The following is a 25431-nucleotide window of genomic DNA, read 5'->3' on the forward strand; positions in this document are numbered from 1 at the left end:
TCACTGAGGTGCAGGCACACTCCACTAGGGCCTCTAAGGACATGCTTAGGGTTATAGATGTGGCACAGGCTGACGTGCATGACTGCCTCCACTGTGTGGCCAAATCAATGGATCTGATGAATGACACAACGGAATGGGTGGTGTCTGTGATGGAACTTCTACTGGGATGGGAATAGCATCCACGTGGACATAACTCAGTAGCATCATCTGATGTTAGCCAACATGGCCATGTGTGATCACACTGCCTTAGTGGCACTACTTTGACTGCTTTGTCAGTGGTTGAGGTGTCCACACCCAGACATAGTAAGCCAAGGAGTAATGGTCCTGGGCATACTCGTGAGGACAGCTCATCAAGCAGACATCAGCCACATGAAGGTAATAGCAGCACATCTGACCATAGGCATGGACGTGTCAGTGCAACTCCTGGTAGAGAAAGTTTTCATGGTCTGGGTCAACGACAAGTTTGGCTGTGTTCTTACAGACACTCATACATATGTTTCACCTTGAGAACCCATACAGACATGCACATGTAACAGTTACATGAGTCATTTGTGAGACTCACAGCTCATTCTGTCTCAGTGGCTATTTTATACTTTATTAACATTTCTCCCTGCCTGTCTTTCTTACTCATGTGGATTCACTATATATTGTGTCAGCCTTGGCCTCCTACCACTCCCAAAACAACACCCTGTGTGAATGATGATAACTGTGCCATATCCTCGATTTTCTATCTTTTGGATTCAGGGATATGCAAGTCTTTTGTCTGATGCCCAGGGTACATAGCTGACTGAGTACTTGGTATATTTGTGTTTGTGATGCTCTTTTGAAAATTGTACTGCTTTCTTACAGGTTTTTGTAATGTGTGTATCTTTGATGCATGAGGCCTGTCACTGCAATGCAAATCTCCCACCTTCTACTTAGTTACATTAGCAGGTAACAGTATGCAATGATATGCCATTCATTTATGTTCTTACTCATTTATTTTCCTGTTCCAGGCTCAGCACTTGCCTTGACAGTCCAACACTTACAAGTGTTTTAATTTGGGGCTGACCCTGTGTGATGAAAGCAGCATGGGTAAGTAAAGGTTGTGAGCATAGCCTGGTATAAATTTTACTGTATGTATATGCATAGGATGAAAGTTTTACACCCTTAGGTAGTAAGCATGTGTGCTATCTGTTGCCTCTTGGTAAGGGCAAGGGCATATTGTGCACTCCTATGTCTACCTACACCCACAGTGGCTGGTGGCTCCCCAATGACTCTTCTCCTGTGTGTGGCTGTGGTGACCTTGCCAGTGATGGCGGGATGTGTGCCCATTTCCCTTATTGTTCCTGATGAAGCTGTTTTCTCAGATTAATATTGTGAAGGATAGCACAAGTAGTGAAAATTTCAGCACAAGTACATGGATTGTACTGCAGGACTCCCCATGATGTATCCAGGCACCAGAAATGTGACTTCAGCAGTCCAAACACTGGCTCTATGATATTTCTTGTTTGAGCGTGTGTCTCATTATAGCATTCTTTGGTGGGTGGGTGTGCATTTCTGATGGGCGTCATCAGCCATGGTTTGAGATCATACCTTCAATCCCAGTAAATGACCTTGTGGGATACCCCCCCCCCCCTAGAAAATCTCTGATACAGTTAAAAGTTGTGCCAGATACGGGAGTTGTGGTAACTGCCAAGGTTGCCAGCACGCACTTTCAAAATGATTCCCTTAGCATTATACACAACCTGGCAGTTAATGTAGTAGAAGCCCTTTTTGTTTATATAGACCGTTCCCTGTTCTCCAGATGGTGCTTTGATCTCAAAGTGCATGCAGTCTATGGCACCCAGGATTTCAGGGAGGTATGCTACAATGTAGAAATCCTCGATAGTTGTAGCTTCGTCCTCGGGTGTATGGTGAAATGTATGTAGTCATTTGCATGCTGTAACATAACATTTAGGAACTGATGTAGCATCCTGGATGCTGATGCCTGCGACACACCCTGGCATATCCCTTGTTGGTCTCTGGAAGGTTCCTATAGTTAATCTTCAAAGTGCGACACATACCTTAGTCTCCACAAATATTGGGTCCCCTTGGTTTTCCTTTTCTCTCAGTTGGGGGCAAACATTTCAGAGTTCCTGTAGTGTGTCTCAATCCATCCTGTAGTGCTCTACTATTTCCACCTCATGCAGACCTTGAAAGGTTAAAGAGAGTCTAAACTCCCTTCTCCTTCTTGACTGAGGTCTCTCAGCAGCAGCAACAGCATAGACTTGGGCCTGTAGCACATACACATGCAGAAGACCAACAGCAGCCCCTATCATTCATATCATTCTTTCTGTGTAGAGTAGTTTCTGAGGCTGTATTCCAATAGGTTTTGGAATTCCAGACAAAAACATGCGCTAAGTGTACACAATTGCTTTATAGCTTGTTGAATAGCCCTTCCATCTTGGATTGATTGATTAGCATACAGTTCAGCTGTGTATGCTATAATTAGCATGCCATGATGTTTTCCATGTTTGCACGTTTCTACACACTACGTAGAGCCACTTACTTAATACAAATCAGCACGCTACAGTGTGTGTCTTGTGCCACTATGCCCACACAGTTTTAGCACACCGTGTAGGCTTTACTGAATCCAGCCCTATGATTGTCATTACTGCACATATGACATTTAATATATTCAAAGATTTCTCCCTCTTCTAATATTTATGCTAGACATAACTATGCAAATCTGTCCATTGTCTCAAAAACATTGCAAAAGTATTAAGAACTTGTGGAGTAACTGCTTCTTAAAACTTTCAGTCTTGATGCCTGTTCTTCAGGACAAAAGGACTACACAAAGTGAAGAAAAATGTAAGAAAAAGGAATTGATTTTAACATTGTTACTTCATTTAGACTGTGTATGATTAACAGCTTGACAGTTACCACTCAGTCTATGTACCTTTCCTGTAACAAGAAATGATATGTAATCAAAATAAATAGTACTAGCGCAAAGCTTTACAGTGTAGCACACGTTTTGCTATGATACTGATGACTTGGCTAGCACAATAACAACACGCAGTGTTACTGTCAAAAATGAGCAAAATATGCAATGTTTAACTTCCTGTATGTAAGGGAAATATTTATGTGGAACCTGTTGCAATGTGATTATCAAAGGAGAGACTACTGTCCAACTGGATCCCAAGGTCTCTTATCACACATTCAGCGTTAAGTAGACTGCCATTTATGTGGTAGTTCATGGGTACAGAGTTCTTACCAAAGGGGATGACAATGCACTTTTTGGCATTGAGCTTGAGGCTATGCCTCTGACACCAGGCATCTGTCTCAGTGAGGCACTTCTGTAGGATGTCCACATCATCTGGGGGCTCGACTAGGGCTTCTGGTTTGCAGTCATCTGCGAACTTCATTAGCCAGAGGCCTTTTGTGTTAGCCTGTACTTCAGAGAAGTAGATACCAAACAGGAGAGGTCCCAGAACTGAACCCTGTGGTACTCCACTTGTCACTGGTTTGAAGTCAGATTTGGAGTCTGCAACTTTTACAGTGTGGGTTCTATCAGTGAGCCAGTTGGCAACCCATCTTATGATGTAGGGATTTATACCTAGTTTAGTGAGTTTAGCTATAATTCCAGAATGGGGGATGGTGTTGAAAGCCTTGGCGAGGTCAAGATAGGCTGTGTGAACTACCTTACCCTCATCTACGGCTTTAGTGACTGCCTCAAAGAAGTCAATCAGGTTCAGAAGGCATGATCTGCCTTTCACAAACCCGAACTGGGTGGGGTCCAGAGTTTGGAGGTTACCAATGTCTTTGTTTATGAGTTCCATGATGACATGTTCCATGGCCTTGCAGACCAGGCTCATCAGGCTAATAGGGCGATAGTTCCCAGGATCAGTGGTGGCTCCCCCTTTGTGGAGTGGGATAACTACTGCTGTGTGCCATTCAGTGGGCACAAAGGTTGAAGTAAGACTAAGATTGAACATGATGCTTAGGTTGGGAGCCAGTTCGTTCTGAAGTTCATGTAAAACGAAAGGTGATTGGGAAGTTCAAGCCACTTTAGAATTTTAAGTGGTAAGTAGTGGTGTGTGAGGTGGGAAGCTTTTGTTGTGAATTTTGCAATTTTGTTTTAGCATAATTCATTTTTTGTCTTTAGGGAAGTTTGTGAGTTGCTGTGAACTGGAGCTCAATAAAGCAGGAAGGGTAAGAGTAGTGTGCCAGCAAGGAAGTGTTTTTGTCTATAAAGCATTCTTAGTTTTTGTGTATTTTTATTTTTTTTTTAATCTTATTGTGAATGTTAAGATCGAATTCTGTCCAGACACGTGCAACAACTGGAATGCCCACAGAGGTACCTTCCTAAAAGGATACAAGGCCTAAACAACATGGAATGACAAAAAGCCCTATCTCAATATTTGATATCCTGCAGACTGCTAAGACGTAATCTGTGTCTGGCATACAAGGTATCCTCCAAGGCATTACTGGTAGATTTACTGCACATCACTATGTCAAATATCATCAGAAATACTTGGTCTAGGGATCTAAACATCTTCTGCAACATCAACAGAATGGTTTGGAGGGACAGGTATATCTCGCAGAAGATACCACTGCCGTGAAACAGACTATCCATCAACATAAAAAAAAGTTCATCCCTGTCCATACTCAAGTGCAACTAAGATCTATAGATGGGAAACAGAAAATTTACTCCAGCACTGCCCCTGTACTACTAATGGACAGAGGCAGATCCTAAATACTTTATCCCATGCATGAACCCCCTCAGATTATCTACTGCATGATTCCCAGTTATTCTCTTTAGGGATAATATACAATTATACACTAGGGTATGGGTAAGGCCAATTCTATAACCAAATGTGATGTTATTTTGAGCTGAAAAAGGGAAATTGGCCAGGCTTAAAATGGCCCACAAGGGCAGCTAGCCTAGCACTTACGTATGAACATATTAACCTATAAATCTGAGTTTATCATCTATTATCACACCTAGCAAATTTGTATGGGAGACAACTTTAATTGTTGTGTTATAAAGGTAAAAAGTTTCAAACTGGATAGTATTTTGACTGTGTATTCTTGGGGTGAATATGAGTAGTTTGTTTTTATTATAGTGTAATAGAAGGTAGACACTGGTCACCAAGCCTCACTAGAGGAGAATACTGATTGCCTTACGTGTTGGAGATGTGACAGCTTATTAAACATGCATACGTGTTGGAGATGTGACAGCTTATTAAACATGCATACGTGTTGGAGATGTGACAGCTTATTAAACATGCATAAGTGTTGGAGATGTGACAGCTTATTAAACATGCATACGTGTTGGAGATGTGACAGCTTATTAAACATGCATACGTGTTGGAGATGTGACAGCTTATTAAACATGCATAAGTGTTGGAGATGTGACAGCTTATTAAACATGCATACGTGTTGGAGATGTGACAGCTTATTAAACATGCATACGTGTTGGAGATGTGACAGCTTATTAAACATGCATACGTGTTGGAGATGTGACAGCTTATTAAACATGCATACGTGTTGGAGATGTGACAGCTTATTAAACATGCATACGTGTTGGAGATGTGACAGCTTATTAAACATGCATACCTGTTGGAGAGGTGACAGCTTATTAAACATGCATACGTGTTGGAGATGTGACAGCTTATTAAACATGCATACGTGCTGGAGATGTGACAGCTTATTAAACATGCATACGTGTTGGAGATGTGACAGCTTATTAAACATGCATACGTGTTGGAGATGTGACAGCTTATTAAACATGCATATATGTTGCAGATGTGACAGCTTATTAAACATGCATACGTGATGTAGATGTGACAGCTCATTAAACATGCATACATGTTGGAGATGTGACAGCTCATTAAACATGCATACGTGTTGGAGATGTGACAGCTCATTAAACATGCATACGTGTTGGAGATGTGACAGCTTATTAAACATGCATACGTGTTGGAGATGTGACAGCTTATTAAACATGCATATGTGTTGGAGATGTGACAGCTTATTAAACATGCATACTTGTTGGAGATGTGACAGCTTATTAAACATGCATACTTGGAGATGTGACAGCTTATTAAACATGCATACATGTTGGAGATGTGACAGCTTATTAAACATGCATACGTGCTGGAGATGTGACAGCTTATTAAACATGCATACGTGTTGGAGATGTGACAGCTTATTAAACATGCATACGTGTTGGAGATGTGACAGCTTATTAAACATGCATAATGCTGGAGATGTGACAGCTTATTAAACATGCATACGTGCTGGAGATGTGACAGCTTATTAAACATGCATACGTGTTGGAGATGTGACAGCTTATGAAACATGCATACGTGTTGGAGATGTGACAGCTTATTAAACATGCATACGTGCTGGAGATGTGACAGCTTATTAAACATGCATACGTGTTGGAGATGTGACAGCTTATTAAACATGCATACGTGTTGGAGATGTGACAGCTCATTAAACATGCATACGTGTTGGAGATGTGACAGCTCATTAAACATGCATACGTGTTGGAGATGTGACAGCTCATTAAACATGCATACGTGTTGGAGATGTGACAGCTCATTAAACATGCATACGTGTTGGAGATGTGACAGCTCATTAAACATGCATACGTGCTGGAGATGTGACAGCTTATTAAACATGCATACGTGCTGGAGATGTGACAGCTTATTAAACATGCATACGTGTTGGAGATGTGACAGCTTATTAAACATGCATACGTGTTGGAGATGTGACAGCTCATTAAACATGCATACGTGTTGGAGATGTGACAGCTCATTAAACATGCATACGTGTTGGAGATGTGACAGCTCATTAAACATGCATACGTGTTGGAGATGTGACAGCTCATTAAACATGCATAATGTTGGAGATGTGACAGCTCATTAAACATGCATATGTGTTGGAGATGTGACAGCTCATTAAACATGCATACGTGTTGGAGATGTGACAGCTCATTAAACATGCATATGTGTTGGAGATGTGACAGCTCATTAAACATGCATACATGTTGATGGACAGCTTATTAAACATGCATACGTGTTGGAGATGTGACAGCTTATTAAACATGCATACGTGTTGGAGATGTGACAGCTTATTAAACATGCATACGTGTTGAAGATGTGACAGCTAAATAACATGCATACGTGTTGGGGATGTGACAGCTCATTAAAAATGCATACGTGTTGGAGATGTGACAGCTCATTAAACATGCATACGTGTTGGAGATGTGACAGCTTATTAAACATGCATACGTGTTGGAGATGTGACAGCTTATTAAACATGCATACGTGTTGGAGATGTGACAGCTTATTAAACATGCATACGTGTTGGAGATGTGACAGCTTATTAAACATGCATATGTGCTGGAGATGTGACAGCTTATTAAACATGCATATGTGTTGGAGATGTGACAGCTTATTAAACATGCATACGTGTTGGAGATGTGACAGCTTATTAGACATGCATACGTGTCGGAGATGTGACAGCTTATTAAACGTGCATACGTGTCGGAGATGTGACAGCTTATTAAACATGCATACGTTTCAGAGATGTGACAGCTTATTAAACGTGCATACATGTTGGAGATGTGACAGCTTATTAAACATTCATACGTGTTGGAGATGTGACAGGTTATTAAATATGCATATAAGTGTAGAGTCGTCGGGCGGCCACAGTGGTGCAGTGGTTAGCATTGCCGCCTCACAGCAAGAGGTTCTCCGGTTCGATCCTCCCACATCCCAAAGACATGCTGCAGGTGGATTGGACACTCTAAATTGGCCCTAGGTGTGTGTGCTTTCTATGGAAGGCTGGGCACCAAGCTGGCAACTCAACACCATAAAACTCCACTGCCAATCATGAGTGGACAAGGTGATCCAAGAAGAAGATAAGTGTAGAGTCGTCGGGGTACTAGATTAGTAAGGTCTGACAAAAGGCAGTGTGCAAGTTACTGATGAAAACATTGAAAAGCGGGGGCCGAGAATGGAACCTTGGGGTATGCTTGTAAGACTGAGTAGATATGAAAAGAAAGAAAGCGAGAGAACCTTGCATTTTACACATTGTTGTCAGATCCTTGTTATTCTGCACATTGTTGCCTATTAGACAGGTAGCTACTGAACCAGCTGACAGTGAGAAATGACAATCCAAGGCAGAGAGAGTGTATTGAAGGCTTTAGAGAGGTTAAGGAATAAAAAGAAGGCAGAATTGTCTAAGTTCCATGTTTTAGTTACAGTGTCTATGAAGGACAGAAGTGCAGAAGTTGTACTGCGTGAGGGTGAAAGGCCATGCTGAGTAGAAGTAAGGAGTTGGTTTTGAAGGAGATATTGGAGAAATCGTTTATGGATACATTTTTCTAACTGTTTAGAAAGAGGGGACAGTATTGTAAATGGCTGGAAATTTGATAATTAATTTGATTTTCCCTCTTTATGTAGGCAAATGATATTGGAGATTTTATAAATAGGTGGGGTCATCTTCTTCCTCTACAGATATATTGAACAAGATCCTTACTGGGTAAGCCATAGATTGCATCAGCAGCTAGCCATAGGTATTATAGCAGTAAGCTGTTGGCAGAAGAAGAAAATGGTTTCAGTTTAAGAGTCAGGTTTGTATTATGTTGGCATGTACCAGAGTTAAAGTGAGTTAAAATGTAGGGGAGCATTATGAGCTATTATGGAATTTTGAAGCAAAGGGTTGGTGACTGTGAGTGTATTTTTGGTTAAGAGGCAATATTTTGAAATCTGTTACAGTTTGCATTTGGGTATTACTAGGGGGTGGAAAGGGTTATTTTTTGTACCTGTGTTCAGTAGGGAATTAATTGAATACCAGATTTTTTGGGAGTTATATTTGTGTTTGGTTTGGAGGTATTTATAAATTTGTTTCTTGGCAGGGTTAACTTATTTTTTAACCTGGTTATAAAATTGCCTAATGGATTGAGGTTATTAGTTGTTTTTTTATGCTGCTAGTTTTTTCATGCTCTGTCTCTGCTTCTAAGTCTGTCCTGAAAGCCAAGAGGAGTGGTTAGTTTTCATTTTTCTACTACTGAGAAAAGCAAAGCTATTTAGAGTGTTTAGGAATAAGGCGATAACATGTATAATGGCATTATTTAAAGGAAGGGCAGTAGTGTGGCTAGAGTGGGAACAGAGGGGGGGGGCAACTGACCCAGCTGCTTAGTGTTGGGCAGTTTGCAATGTAATTCTGCGGTCAAACCTGAGCACTGTAGCACTCTGTCTGTGGTACAAACTGTAGCAACTGCAACATTGTAGCAAGCAGCTTGATATGGTTTAAAAGTTAAAAAAATATATATTTTTTATTTTTAACTGAAACATGAGCGCCTTAGCGTTCCTTGCATGCATGGTATAACTGTAACAACTGTTTGCTACAGTTTATAAGTAAAAAAATATTTTTATTTTTAACCAAAACCTGAGTACTCTAGCACTCAGGGCAAGAAGGGTAGAGACTGTAGCAACTGTTTACTGCATTAGTAGCAAGCAGTTTGCTACAGTTTATAAGTAAAAAAAAAAAAATCTCTTTTTTTCTTCTAAAACCTGAGTGTTGTAGCTCTCCATGCAAGAAGGTTATAAAATGTAGTAACTGTTTGCTACACTTGCAGCAAGCAGTTTGGTGCAGTTTAAAGGAAGAAATTAGTATTTTTTAATTACACATGTTTAAGGCACAGAAATAGGACCTGAATGGCTGGCTAGTTGGCGAGGGGGGCACTCTGCATCTGGACACCTGGCTGGTGTATCAGTAAAAGGAACATCCATTTTTTTGCTCTTCACTTGAAGAGCTGAGGGGGGTGGGGCACTGCTTCATGGTACTGGAACAGGGTATTGATTGTTTTTTTTTTAGTATAGTCCAAAATATTTCTTTTAAAGTGTCAATAAATGTCTTTTGGTTGAGGTTTGACAGATTGTGTATAGTTTTACATTGATGTGACTTGGCCCAGTTGGTTAAACTTTTAAGGGCATAAGCCAGGAGATGGTCACTTAGAACACTGGGGAACTGTACCAGCAGCAGTGAAATATTTACCTGGGTCAGAAACCAATATGCAATTAAGAATGGTACCTTAAACATATGACTTGTTGTATCTAGTGGGGGCTCTGAATGAGCTGTGTGAATCCAAACAAGTTTATACTGGAGGTTAGACTGATAGTGGTTAGGTTTTGTCAGTCTATATTAATGTCACCTACTACTGTGGTTTCATTTGAAATGGTATTTAGATACTCAGGAGAGTATATTTTCCAATATGGGAATATTAAATGTGGATATATAGAGTACAGCAATGCATATACTTTTTCCTCTTATTCAAATTAGGGAAGGTGATGAATATATCTGCATTATGGCATTTTGGGATAGGTTCTAAGTAGTGGGTAACAGAATAGGTGTTGGGATAGATTAGAAGTATTCTACCTACTTTTTTTTTTTTTTGGTTTGCTTGGTTCTAATTATATTCTACTGAGGTGGAAGAAGTTGTGTATCTTTAACATTGGATTTAAGGTAGGTTTCAGTGACAGCTGTGATATATGGAGTGTGAAGACTAATCCAGGCTTGTAGTTCAGTGAGTTTATTGCATATGCTATGTGGATTTAAAGAAACAAGATGGACCTTTAGATATGGGAGGGTAAGAATGAGAGTTTGCTATATAGAAGGACTGACAGAAGCAATTGTATTTAGTAGAGTACAGAGTGGTTGTAAGTTTGGCATGTGTGGGTGGGATGAGATAGGATTTTGTTTCACTTGATAGCATTTATCTGATGAGTGGAACATTAAGGGTGAGGTTACAGCATCTATAGTATTAGGTTAAGTGGGTCTGAGTTAGGATGGATGCCACCATATTTTGAGATTTTAGAGAAGCATAATATTACTTTTGTATCCAATTTTGTTCTTATGAGGGTAAGGTTTTCTTTGTGGATAGCTTTCTAATAAACAACTACTTTGTATTTAAAATATAGATGGAATCAGTATTGTGCAGACATGGAGATATGGTAAAATTACTGCTTTTCTTTTGTTCCTGGTAACAGAAAGGAGACATAATGGTGGATGCATCATTTGGGTTTGATATATTGTGAAGTGCTATGATACTTGATAGAAGAAGGGAGATGGTAAACGAAAGGGCTAGCAGCATAATGAGTTGGAATACAGTATGAAGGACAGCGAGACAGAAATAAGTGGCTATGTAAGGGAGTTTCTGGAGAAGAGACTGTGGAAATCAAGAGTAGTAGTGGGAAGGGCAGGTGGCAGGTGTTAGAGACAAGGGAGGAGACTGTGAAGTAAAAGGTTAACGGAGGGGGAGGAGGGTGTGGTGGATGAGAGAGATGGGAGGAGTCAGAGTGTAGAGGGGAGGAGGTTTTGAATACTATAATTTGAAAAGTGAAGTTAAAAATGATTGATATGGGTTTTATAGGGTTGGAGTTAGATGAGGTATAAATGTAGCTGAAGTCTGGGTGGATGGTAATTGATGGTAAGGGAGCAGAATGCACTTGCATGTAGTGAGAGTGAGTGGTGAGGGGACCACCCATTGAGAAGAGTAAACAAGCAAAAATACAATCTATTGAAAGGAACAGGTTCCAGCCCCTCAGAACCAGTGGGTTACCAAAAACAATCAATGGAATTGTCACTGCTAGAGTTTTCTCATAAGTAACTAAGGGTGCTTACTAGTGTAAACGCAGAAAGTAAATATTAGAGTATGTCGTTTTTAAAGTTGTGGAATAAAAAAAAAACCAAAAAGGCTAGAAAGACAGCATAATAATGGAGTAAGTAGTTTTACTAACTCTTTAGGATTTTACTAAAGAAGGGAAGGAGCAAACTAGCATAGGCTTGCCTATACGGAAAAGAGGGAGATTCACAAATGCTGTAGCTTAAAAGAGCAATTAAAAAGTGCAGTCTGCCAAATAGAGTAATTACAGAGGGAAGGGGAAGGGAACCGTACAATGCAGAGGGGTAGTGGAAGCCATCTTTGATTTTAGTGCTGTAAAACTTTAAACAGCAGACCACTAACCAACAGCCAAGCAGAGATGAAAACAGAATGAACAAGTAAGTTACCTTTACAGAGTTAATATATTCGATCTATCAGTTTTTGCAGTGCTAGTTATTGTATTTCCTCAACTAAAAACTTGCAGTACTGTAGTCTTTGGCAGTACAGTCCACAACTATCTGTCTAGTGCACATGGCTGAGGATGAACATTTGAGGGCTAGCTCTCCCACAGCTAGTAAATAAGGCTGGAATAGACTTCACTAGGAAAACAGCAGAAGTTAGCAAATTGCTTTGTGACTCTGCTAACATTCTACATCCTCATAACAATTTTATGTGTTATGGCATAAAGTTACAGATATACCTAAACTAAACATTCAACTCTTCGTGGTGCTTTGTATTCAAAAAATGTACTAAACAACATTATGTACAGTGTCTTAACATGCTTTTGTTCATGATTTATTTACTAATTCACAATTAATGTTAGCAGTCACACAGCCTAATGGCTGCTAGAATTGTAAAGAAAAAGTTAAGCAGTTAACTTACCTTATACCATCTAATTTGTGACACTGTGCCAATCTTCTTGAATCTATCCAGGTCAGGGCAAACAATTTTTCCAATCGTTGACAGCCATGCAGATTGCAGATATGTTAAACTGCTGTTAAAACACATGCCATGATCATTTTCATAAACCACCAGTATAACTGTCATCTTGCTGCAGTTTGTTGAGTTTCTATTGAAAAGATAAAATATTTCTCTTAAGAGTTTGACTGCACACAGCATAGTGAAAAACTGTTTAAGATACAATTACTTAGCGTACATAAGGAAAAAAGTTTTGTCTTTCTTTCTCTTTCCCTCTGTCTGTCTGTCTCTCTCTCTCATAGGTTCATAATTAAGTATTAGGCCAGCTGCCCTCATAGGCCCTTTCAAGCTTAGCCAAGTTTCCTTTTTGTGCTCAAAATAACCTGTCCCATTTGGTATAGACAGTCCTTACCCATCCCATGGTCAGTAATTATATAGTACCCCTAATGAGAATAACTTCAGTCATACCATAGATAATTGGAGGGACCCATGCATAAGCAATAAAGCATTTAGGAGCTGCCTCTGTCTATTAGTACTAGTGGGGTAGTCCTCAGATAAATTTTCTGTTTTCCATCCATAGATCCAAGTTGTACTTGAAAAGGGACATGGGCGAACTTTGTTTTGTGTAGATGGGGAGTCTGTTCCACAGCAACATTATCCCCTATAAAATATGCCTGAGCATCCAAACTGTTCTGTTGATGTTGTAGAAGAGATTTAGATCCATACACCAAGTATTTCCGCTGCCATTTGACTTGCTGATGTGCAGTAAATCCATCAGTAATGGGTGGAAGGATGTCTTGTATGCCAGACACAGGTCACCTCTTAGCAATTTGTAGGATACTGTGTATAGTGACAAGGTTTTGAGTTGGCCCATGTAGGATATGTTGTTTAGGCCTTGTATCCTTTTAGTAAGATATCTCTGTGGGCATTCCAGTTGCTGCATGTACTTGGGTAGATACATGCCAAAGGGGGCATTATGTGCAATGATTGGCCTAATTATACTTGTCTGTATATATAAATATACACAAATATGTGTGGGCACATTTGTACCTGTATAGAAGCATACTTATTTATGTAGGTGTACTTGGCGATGTCATGATGTTTTACACCACTTGGTTAGGCAGATTAGGCCTAGTCTGTCACTGAATCTCTCCTCACGCTATTTTATTTATAAACTGTTTAGGTTCCTGATACATGACTGTCATCATCCCTCTTGAGCAACAGTTATCCCCATCCCATCTGTTGCCACATGGTGAGAGTCAGTCATAAGACTGTCAAGCAGACATCCATGAGGTCTTCTCTTTATGCACTGCTCACATTTTCCCATATTACGTAAGTCTGTAGCATCCAAAGGGGGGATGCACAATAGGCTTATGATGCAATTTGTCGAAGCGTCTGCATGTAACGCAAAGAAATCCAATCTGTAGAGTGCCCAGACAAGTGACCCAACCCAGTCCCTTCCCTCAGGGATAAGTATGCTGACCAATGCATATCCTTCCCATTCCCTCACTACTTCATTCCAAACTATTACTCAAACCTGGGTCATCTGGGTCAGAGGCAGGGCTCCGTCTCTGTGCCATAAAGCTGTCAAACATCTCTCAACCAATTACATGAAATCCTCACACAGAAAAGATATTATTCCTAAACATATCATCCTCAACTAGACACATGCACTTTGTAGTAATTCATCATAACAACATAATAAATCACTCATCCAGCAGGTTTTGTAAGTCATCCTGAACAGCAAAATGCTAGCAGGCTATTAATCTGCAAAAGAGACTTAAAAATGCTAAAATCAACTTTTACAATGAGAATGAGGTCACCAACTGTAGCACAAACTGTAAGTGTATTAATCCCGGAATTATGGGTTGAAACCAAAAACTCAGGCTGCTAAAATAACAACATTCCTCCTTTGGCAGTGGACATGTTTTACATAAAGCTATGGATACATATAAAATACAACATCCTTCAGCAAATTCTTTCTTCTTTGTTACTAAAATGTTAGCTAATTTCAAACAATTTAAACACATCAGTAAAGTAACATTTGAGTTCCAATGACTTGAGAGGATTTTTAAGATGAATGGAGGAAAAGGTCTAATGGTGTATGTGTGTGTGTGTGTGTGTGTGTGTGTGTGTGTGTGTGTGTGTGTGCGTGTTTTTTAACTGAAAGACATGCAAAAACCAAAAAAAAAGAAATTCTGGTAATAAAATCATAATGTGAATCAACACTATTAAGATAAATGTATGTAAATCAACATAATTTACAAACAAATGTCTTTTGTTATTGGGGGTGTCTTCTGTGCGGAGTCTGCATGTCCTCCCTGTGGTTGCGTGGGTTTCCTCCGGGTACTCCGGTTTCCTCCCAAACCCCAAAGACATGCTGTAGGTGGATTGGACACTCTAAATTGGCCCTAGGTGTGAGTGTGTGTGTGTGTGTGTGTGTGTGTGTGTGTGTGTGTGTGTGTGTGTGTGTGTGTGTGTGTGTGTGCCTTCTGTGGAAGGTTGGGCGCCAGGCTGGCAACTTGACACCTTAAAACTCCACTGCCAATCATGAGCAGACAGGTGTTCCACTGTGGCGACCCCTAACTGGGAAAAGCCAAAAGAAGAGGAAGAAGATTATTATTATTATTATTATTATTATTATTAGATATGCCAACTACAGGCTGGATAACATGATGCAACAAGTAAAGCTGAGATTTGCCTGTCTGTCTGCCCCATCAAGGGGGTCATTAGTGGTGTCCCATTGCACTCTTTATTGGAGCCAATTTTTTTTGCCCTGTTTTTTTCAGGCATAGAATGCAAAATGTTCTGTGGTTTACCTAGTGTTTTGATAATTCTAATCTTAAACTTAGTTTAATAATTACTTCAACAAATGATGCAGAAATTTCCCAGGATGGTCTAAAAATAAAATAAGCAGCTGGTACAGTAATAACGGCATAAAATATTAAACCATTAAATGTGACATCAAAAGACTTGCCAAGGACAAAATAAATGGTCAATTCATAACAGTTAAAGCCATCATTAAAAATGTAATCACAAGATAAAATTTTAAATGCAAAGAAAATAAATTCCATCATTTTGGAAGAAAATATTTGCCTCTTAGCTATTTAGCGGCTTTTTTATGTACATTCAGACTCTTTTCTTTAAATCTGTTACTGAAAAATATGACAATTTCAATTTTACTATAATTATTGCCTGCTCATCAAAGTCAGAGGAGCATATTCTTTAGCAAGTCTAATTCTAAACTACTCGAGCTCAACAGGGTCTGATTCTGCCAAGCCTGTTCCCTTGGCTGTGGTTTTGGTAGATAGTAGGTAGGGACAGTGGGAATTTCATTCATCCAGTCATGCATGTCACTAATTAGATGACAATGCATTTGGCTACCTTAAAAGAGTCATAGTTACTCCCGCCGTTTACCCGCGCTTCATTGAAGTTCTTCACTTTGACATTCAGAGCACTGGGCAGAAATCACATCATGTCAACACCCATCCCGGGTCTTTGCTATGCTTTGTTTTAATTAAACAGTCAGATTCCCCTGGTCCGCACCAGTTCTAAGCCAGCTGCCAGTTGCTGGACAATATTCCTGGAAGGTCATTGTACTACATTTTATAATTCCTTCCTATAATTCCCAATAATCTTTAAGATTTTGCATTTTGTAGCCTTTGGACAATTTTTATTTTATTTATTTATTTTACATTTGTTTACTGGGATAATCCGACTGGACACAGGTCCATTTACAGCGGAGGCCCGGGGAGAAAAGCTCTGTAGAAATTACAATAAGGTCAACACATCAAATTATTGTTACTCAGTTCAAAACAACATATAGAAAGGCACTGGAATTCAGAAATATGCCTCCTGTGACCATCCAGCTGGTAGCACGGAGATATCAGGAAGGGCAATATGGCGCAAAGGTAATCATCAATTAATAAGTAGGAATTTCACAATTCACAATCCACAATCCAAGAAGTAATTAATTAAGCAATTTACTCAAAAAAATGAAAGTGCACGTGCATGGGGGGAGCAGTTGCTAGACATTTGTCAAACAGCAGTAGCAAGCATGTAACATGAATTTGAGTAAGCACTTGTACAAGCATGACTTAGCAATGTCATGAGTGTAGCTGGGGTCACAATAAGCAAATATAATTTTCATGAGTGAAATGTACTGCAATGGCCATTTGACTATATAGGAAAAAACAGTGTAGTGACCTGCCTGCATACCTACTGTTCATATCAGGAGCACTCTCTCTGACCTCTTCTTCCCATTGGCTAAGACAATCAGAGTGGTGCTTCCTCAGGTCACTGTAGTAATTATGCCACTGCTCTCTAGACTGGCCAATGAGAGCAGGCACTCCCAGTGGTCTCTGTAAATGACGTACAGAAGATTCTTACTTTCTTTTTAGCACCACCTGGGTGCCCTGGCTGTCTCAGTGCCTTCAGAAGGCACAACCATGTAGCAGGTTACAATCCAGAGAAAAATGATAGCCTTCTCATGGTCATGCTCATTGCTGCTGTCAGCCCATGATGCAAGACTTTTGGTACCTTCTTAACATGATCAATCACTGAGCCACCACTGCAACAAGCGAATATACATGGCATGGCATGTCAAGATGGTGTTAAAGTGTGAATAATGGCATGTAATGAGTGCAGCAGTAGCACAGTGCACACATATATTTCTATTCCTGACTTTGGCACTTCCACAATCCAGAAGATAATAGTTTCAGCCATGCCCCAGATAAGGTCAATGACTTGCCCAAGTATGCAGAAAGCATTCTGCATGCATTCATGCGAGTACACAATGGTGAAGGAGCTTTCAAGCATGAAAATGCAAGCCACACAACCAGCTACAAGTGATAGTCAGGAAAATGCACTCTGGATAAGCTCATTAACATAATGCCACAGTACGAGACTTTAAATTCCACATTAAAAACATCTGTGGCTTTTACTATGCTCATCACGTTATTGAAGATTACCTCACAGCAAACTGTAGAGCACTTGCATGTGATTGAAAGCTGAAAGTCTACAACCTACACAAGCACAGAGAGAGTTAAATGTCGGGGTCTGGCATTATTTTTGTTTTATGTAGTATAAATCCTTTAATGACTGCTGTTTGAGGAACTACATGGAACTAGTGTTGGAGTTTAAGCAAGTGGGTGAAACAAATACTATAATCCATACTGTGTGGGGGACTATGAAGAGAGGTGGAAATTAATATCATGGCAGGAAAACTGGTGGGAGAAACATAGCTGGGTAATGTAGTGCCATGTGCAGCTGCTCCCCAACCCCCCTCCTCAATTCAAAGTTGAAAAATAAAACAAAACAAAAACACTCTTCTGCAACTGTAGCAAACTGCTTAATAAAAATGAAACAGTATACAGCAAACAGCTTGCTACAATTAAATCACCACACACTGAGCACTTCATTGCTTCAGCTGTAACCACCAATGCAATATCAGCATTCATTTATAAAGCTGTGAGAACCTCACAGCTACAAAAAGCAATACTGAAGCTACACTCATGCACCATCAGCACCCGCCAGTTTTACCATAACAGCTTGCACCCAGGGCCGCCACTGCCCTCAACCTTCTCAGACTAGACATGATGTAATGCAGCAGTTTCCCTAAAATGCACTGTGGTTTGGTTCTTTTGTACATGTGGGAGACATAGGTCTGGGTTCAGTCTGGGCTCTGTGTTTGTCCCACTTACTGTTAATATGCATGCCTTGGGAGGTGTTCTTTAAAGGGGAGTTACATCTGTGAAGTGGGTAGCATACAGTGAGAATCAATACAGACTGGTTGCTTGTCTCTTTGTCAAAGGGATACTGATTATACCCCTCAATTGTCCAGATTTTGCAGAATGTCCACGTTTTTGCCTCATACTTTTTGTCTACTCATCATAAAATGTGTGGTTTTCCAGCAAATCACTGAGGACTGGAGGCACTAAGTAATGACATACATCTGAGTTTCAGACTTCATATCATACAGACAAATGCATGGTAATACAAATCCTATTATTCCATATTATTCTAGCAACTTTTTAAGTTTATAAGAGCAACATTTAAAATCTGTTCCTATTTTTGGGCTTCTGTCCCCTCATTATTTTAGTTTTTTTCCAGATTTTTTGTGCTAAGAGGTTGAGAGGTATGGTACTGAAGCATTACTTATACTACTGACATATTGAAGAGATTGGTGGGAGCCCATTTATGCAGTCCAAAGGCATGAAGGGAAGATGGCTTAATGGTTAAGGTGTTTGCCATATAAACAGAAGGGGCAGCATTTGAGTCGCACAAGAGATAATTGGCAAGGCTTAAAATGGCTCACAAGGGCAGTTAGTCTAGTACTAGCCTATGAAGGTAGTGGACCTTGTACTCCACAATCTGCCACCATGTGACTACTGTGTCCATGTTCGTTTTACAATCATCCTCTCCTGTGGACAACAGATGTAGGTAGGAGTGTGTGAAGTAGTAGTCCAAGAGTAAAGGGCTACAGTAACATGGACACCTGTGTTACCTGCTAAAGGGATCATTTGTGCAGGCTTATTCTATGGCATTTGTTATATATGTAGTCATCCTCTTCCTACCTGTGTACCATGAAGTTTTATATCAGGACTGTGATCGCTCTGATGAGGGGGCCTCCACACACCCCCACATAGTGGAACATATGTGAATAATAGTAGGGGATTGGAACACTTCCTGAGAGATGTCCTGACATAGGTTCCAGCCATCATTGAGGCTATACACACAAACACATATACACAACACACACACACACAACTGTCAATGGGCATATACCAGCAGACTGCACTGTGGAGAGAGACAAGCACATTGTATGTCACTGTCAGACAGTTTGTCCAATACTGCCAGTCAGATCTTCATCTCGGTCTGTTGCACTTCTGCAGTTTTAAGGAGTAACAAGATACATTTCCCCAACTTGTAACCTTCCACATGTTATATACCCACATGTTACATACAGGAATCATGTTTGTCATTATGACACATGGATACATAGAAGATACGAGCTGTCCCATGTACAACCAATTCATTGTAATGTTTCCCAGTCATGGCAATGTGATCCTGTGCCCTGCATTAATGTGACACACAGAACCACAGCATACCTACTGTCACCACATGTATGCCACCTGTACATCTGGGAAGTTTGACATCATTTTTTCCATGTAACTTGAGTCTTGTCAAGACTGGGCGGTTTTATCTGTTACTAAGTAGGGATATAGCATGAATGACATAACACCAGCTTAAAAACCTTTGATACTACGGGTTGTCATGCTCAAAGACGACCATCAATAAAAGGGTAAATTCTCCCTAGTGGAGAATGACATCCTGCTGCAAGCACTCTGAAATCATGGTTGGTGTATGCATGGAAGTTCTAACCAGGCCTTCTGTGCATGTCTAGCAAGACCTTACCTAGGAGATCAATGCTGTTGGTGGCTAAAACTGGGCATGTGAGCAGGTCTGTAGAAGGTTCACTGAAATATGATTGCACAGGTAAGCAGTAAAATAATGCTCCTGGCACAGGACCTGAGAGCTGTAGCTGGAGTTCCACTGACAGAGGTATCACTGACAGACATGAAGGAGTTCTTGGCAACTCTGTCTTGTGGTGTCCAACCAGTTTGGGTATCCATGGAGGAGTTCTGAAGCTATGGTTGGAATTGCATGTGGTGCCTTGAATATTCATTGGTAGTACCCCATATGGGTATTCCTCAACATGTATTACTATTTGTACTTCTCATCTGATTCAGGGCCAGACAATTAATGAACATGGCTTCTTAGTTCTTACAGGAAGTGGTGGCTGCCCATTAAGGCCATAAATCTTCCTGTGCCAGTCCACCTCCACCTCTGGTGGGTAAACCCACTACAGGACAGGAGTGGTACAGACTAAAATCTGTAGTGCCACACCTCCACACCAGCTTCCAGTGTTGAGGGCAATGCAGGATATCATGAACCTAGATGTAGATGGGTTGTGTGTACTGAGACCACCCATAGTCCATCCCATCATTCTCACTCAAGTTGCACTCCTTCCTTAGTGTGTGCTATGGATTTTGCCTGTGTGATCTTCCTGAAAAAGGGTATCCTCATGTATGGGGATGTAGAGAACCAGTGCATACATCTCTTGTGGGTTCCAGAGACATGTCCATCAGACTCCATCACAGTGCTGTATCACCTGCTGGACATGTATCTATCCACACTCACACACACATCAGCACTGCCTACCACCCCCAGTCACAACAAAATGGAGACACCACCCTCTCCATGAATAGCATACCTGACTTCCCACACTCACCCTTCAATGGCTCACGCAATCCCTCATATCAGTAAAACCACCCTCACCCCCCAGGCATGCACATACAGACACACATACACACACACACACACACACACACACACACACACACACACACACACACACACACACTTGCCATTCCTGACATTTGTCATTGTGACCCTCATCACCATGGTACAGTATAGTCTAGGAGAAGTATTGAATCTATCAGTTTTACTCTATTATGGTATGCCTATTTTGGATCATAGTCATCAACCTGATGTTGCCTATTAGCCAATTCCACACCATACTGAACCAACACCTGTCTCACATAGTTGCCCCCTGCAACCAGCTCCTCTACTGGCTGCTCATTATATACCATCTCTGCCACTGAGTTCCTCTTTCCAAATATCACTCTTTAGCAGTATCAGTTTGTGTAATACTGGCACACTGTAAAGATTGTACTGACTGTGCCGTAGTCATACTACAGTGTACTGCCAAAGACATCCAAACAGCAGAAGCATGCCTTTGAGAAAATGTTGGAATGTCCTTAAGGATCATGCCTGGTATACATCCATTTATTTATTTATTTATTTCACATTTGTTTGCTGGGAAAATCTGACTGGGACAGAGCCCATTGGAGGCCCAGAGAGAAGTGCTCCAGATGCATGCCTTTTTAATGTAAGAGGAAACCAGAGTACCCATAGGAAACCCACGTGAATGTAGTGAGGACATGCAGACTCCACACAGAAGGTGCCCCAGCCGAGAATCGAACTGGAGGACCTCTTCATGGGAGGTGACAATGCTAACTGCTGCACCACTGTGTCACTTTGCAGCAATGTGTCCCTCATTGGTCTCTGAGAGGCCCATGTAGCTAAGATTCTGAAAGCCACATATACTTTAATGCTCCCGGAAATGGGTATTCCACATGGCCCACACACTTGCATACAAGTGTAACACATCTTGGCCAGCTCCTGTATGGTGCCTCTATCAACATGGTACCTGTTCACTATTTCTGTGACATAGAGAGCATGATGCATTTGTCATGCAGGAATGATAAAGCAGAACCAAGGCAACATGACATGCACCTCCACAATTACTGGCAGGAAGAGCAGCCTCTTAAGTATGCAGCATTCACACCATACATGTTTAGTCAGTTTCTGTCCTGCAACTCCAGGATTTTAGCATCTCTGAAGGCAGAGTTGTCTCATTGCATGAAATATATAATTTTATGATTTGTGCCACCATAATAGTAACAGAATTACTGTCAATTTAATAATGTTACTCATTTCCATGTTATATGTCATTTGTACATTATATGAAATGCGGCATTTTGACACCTACTATAACTGTTCTCAGTATTTCTCTGAATTGCCTCCACCTGTCATGTGGTCACTCTGCACAAATTCAGTTGCATGTGTATGAATTATAGGGACAGTTATTCTATACAAGAAGATTCAAAAGACTTAGAAAAACTGAATTATACAGAAAGGCTTTAGGAACTGTCATGTTCTTTTTCTTGTTAAGCTATGAAGAAGTAATATCTGCCTGGTCTACAAGGTAAGAGCTGATCCCATTTCTGTCTGAAAGTGCTAATGCTTTTTTGTCTTGCAGTCCTGAGATCTTGGGGTTTATTTATATGTGACTGAGCAATCACCTGACCAGATCAGTGCTCAGAGAAGTGTTTGTACCTACAAATGAATAACATTTAAATAAATTTTAAAAAGTGATTCTGCACTGCCACACGACTACTAACATATCGTATTTTAATTTTTCTTAATTACAAAAAAGGAGACGGCATTTGATCCTAGCCAGATTTACTTGTTTATCCGGTTATTTATTTATTCTTGTTAACCATGTTAATGGATAGGTCTGGGACCCTTTTCAATGACAACCTAGACCAGATGTTATAAGAAAAACAATACTACAGTTTCACAATTCGTTAAGAAACATTTTACGTTTTTTTTTGTTTGTTTTTTTTTGCATCTGTTGCATGCCAGCCATCAAACCCCCTGTCAGTCTATCAGCATGTTAGCCCCCTTCACAGGGTAATAACTGACTGACTGACAGGGACATCGCTAAGGTAGAAATTAGGGGTGGTCAAAGGTTTTCTGTTTTTTTCCCAGCCCTAGCATGCATGCAGGTGTACGCGCGCGCGCGCGCACACACACACACACACACACACACACACACACACACACACACACACACACACACACACACACACACACACACAGTGATGCATCATGGATATGCTATGCAATGGGTTGTCCACAAAGGGCATCCACTGACTTCTGCATGGGGCATTTCCTCCAAGTAGTCTTTGCACTCCCCCTGTGGAATGAGCAGTGGTTTCTTCAGTCTCCACCATGGAGATTGTGCATCCCTGTGTGCCTCCAAGTGCACAATGGCCTCAACCTCGCACAGGACAGGTAAGTAGACTATGTCCTTTCATTCCTCTCCGTCCCTGCCTGTAATCAAACTGCCGTGGTGGACAACAGGAGTTTTTAGTAGTGCTTGCCTTTTCTTTTCCTCGTTGTTGTCCTTCACAGTGTAAGAAAGTTTTTTACCTACTGTAATCAAACCCCAGTTGTTGGGACACAATCTGGGTTCCACTCTTCTATGCCATTTACAAGGCGTGAAGTATTTTACTAATTTGATGTTCAAAGCATATGGCTTATCAAGCAACTAGCAATATAAGTAAAAAGAGTAACTAGCTACATCAGTGGCATTTAGGAAGCTAAAGCGTGTTATATCAAGGAAGGGGAACATAAAAGGTAAATGAATGAGTTTAGAGAGGAGTCAGTTTGAGGTGGTGGGGCAGACTTTTTACATTGTGTGGACTCTGAAAAGCCATTTAGAAGACCGTTTCCAAACAATATGAGAAAAGGAATATGTCTAATATCTGGTGCTACAGAGTTCCATAGTGTGTTGGATATTTTGTAGAAGGCTGTTTCAAAAGTGAAAATGTAAGGGATGCCAAGGTAAGGTAGTTATTTAAGATTCCTTAGTTGTTGTTTGTCTTTTCGGCTTTTCCCAGTTACGGGTCGCCACAGCAGAACTCCGGTCTGCTAATGATTGGCAGTAGATTTTTTATGGTGCCGAATTGCCAGCCCGATGACCAACCTTCAGCGAAGGCACGCCCATTCACGCATGTCTTTCAGAGGCCAGTCGACGGCGATGAGGACATGCAGACTCCACACAGAAGGCACTCCAGCTGTGAATCGAACCAGAGAACCTCTTGCTGTGAGGCAACAATGCTATCGCTGTACCACTGCGGCTTATTTAAGATTCCTTAGTATTAAGACATTTTATGGTGAAATGGGAATCACTGATAAAGTTTTACTGACTTCTGTATTTTGTCAAAAAAGGCTGTTCAAAAGTGAAAGATCACAGAACAATGGAAGAAATAAAACCTGTCCTTTCACCCCCCCCCCCCCCAGGTTAGGCACTTTAAGAATTAGTATACTTAAACATGCTAGTATGTGTGGAATGCAAGGGAGTTTGCCTCCTGTAAAATCCTGCTTCTTTATGCTGAATGGTTGAGCATACAGCCTTGCTCCTAGGCTGTTTAAAATCAATAGTGGCTTGATATTATGGTCAATAATCGCATGAGTATGTGTCAAAAGCACAGAATGTGTATATGGTTACAACAAACAGGAACTTTAACGTTTATACTATGAGAAGTATTACTGGAATTTAACAGTGCATGATATCACATTCTAATATAGGAAAGGCTAACTTGATGGCATAAAAAAGAGCAAAAAATAACTTCCATAACTGGCAAATCTTCTGGTGTCATTCAAAGGGGGTACGATAGCTGCCAGCTCAGTAGGAGATGGTCAACAGACCTTGCTGCGTCACCAGAGATGGTCTGCACCTCTCCACTCCAGGCTTTCATATATTGGCTAAAAAATTATCCACCACTTTAGTGCATTTTTTAGGCAATGCCATCCAGATCAACCTGCCAATGTAACAAAAAAATTAAGCAGAATGTAAAGGTTGTTGTTGTTTTCTTTCGGCTTTTCCCGGTTAGGGGTCACCACAGTGGAACTCCGGTCTGCTAATGATTGGCAGTCGATTTTTATGGTGCCAAGGTGCCAGCCTGATGCCCAACCTTCAACGAAGGCATGCCCATTCACACATGTCTTTCGAACACCACTCGACCGTGGGGAGGACATGCAGACTCCACACAGAAGGTGCTCCAGCCAAGAATCAAACGGAAGAATCTCTTGCTGTGAGGTAACAACGGTACCGCTGCACCACCGTGGCTTACTACTGATCAGTTCTAGGAACTGAAAGAAAAAATTCCACTCAATGCAAGTTCTCCTCACTTTAAAGGGCAGAGGCATCTGAGCAGTGATTGAGAAGTGTTTAAATAATTGTAGAGTATGCCAGCAGTACAGGCTACAATCCCTTCCATACATTTAGTCCAGCTACAATGCAGGAAGGGAAGAAAGGTGAAGGTGTCTCAATCATCATCCAGAAAAGACTCGCATCAAGGCTGGTTAAGCAGCATGATGCTCTTTAGATACTTCATCTACAACTTGCCATCACAAAAGTGCATTACCATATACTGAAGAGCTACAGAACTTTCTCT

The 25431-nt window shown here is 40.8% G+C and overlaps 1 protein-coding gene across 2 annotated transcripts in view; it reads right to left on the reverse strand.

Annotated features, from left to right (window-relative positions):
• Positions 1–25431, reverse strand: part of LOC122801533 (interleukin-1 receptor type 1-like) — a 786539-nt gene that overhangs the window by 715891 nt on the left and 45217 nt on the right. For both annotated transcript variants that reach the window (XM_044070955.1, XM_044070953.1), the window contains exon 4: positions 12524–12710. In XM_044070955.1, coding sequence (XP_043926890.1) covers positions 12524–12710 — 187 coding nt within the window. The remainder of the gene's footprint in view (positions 1–12523; positions 12711–25431) is intronic.

Source organism: Protopterus annectens, chromosome 5.part0 (genome assembly GCF_019279795.1).
Source record: "Protopterus annectens isolate FY-2018-M chromosome 5.part0, PAN1.0, whole genome shotgun sequence".
In the NCBI taxonomy this organism is placed as follows: domain Eukaryota; kingdom Metazoa; phylum Chordata; order Ceratodontiformes; family Protopteridae; genus Protopterus; species Protopterus annectens.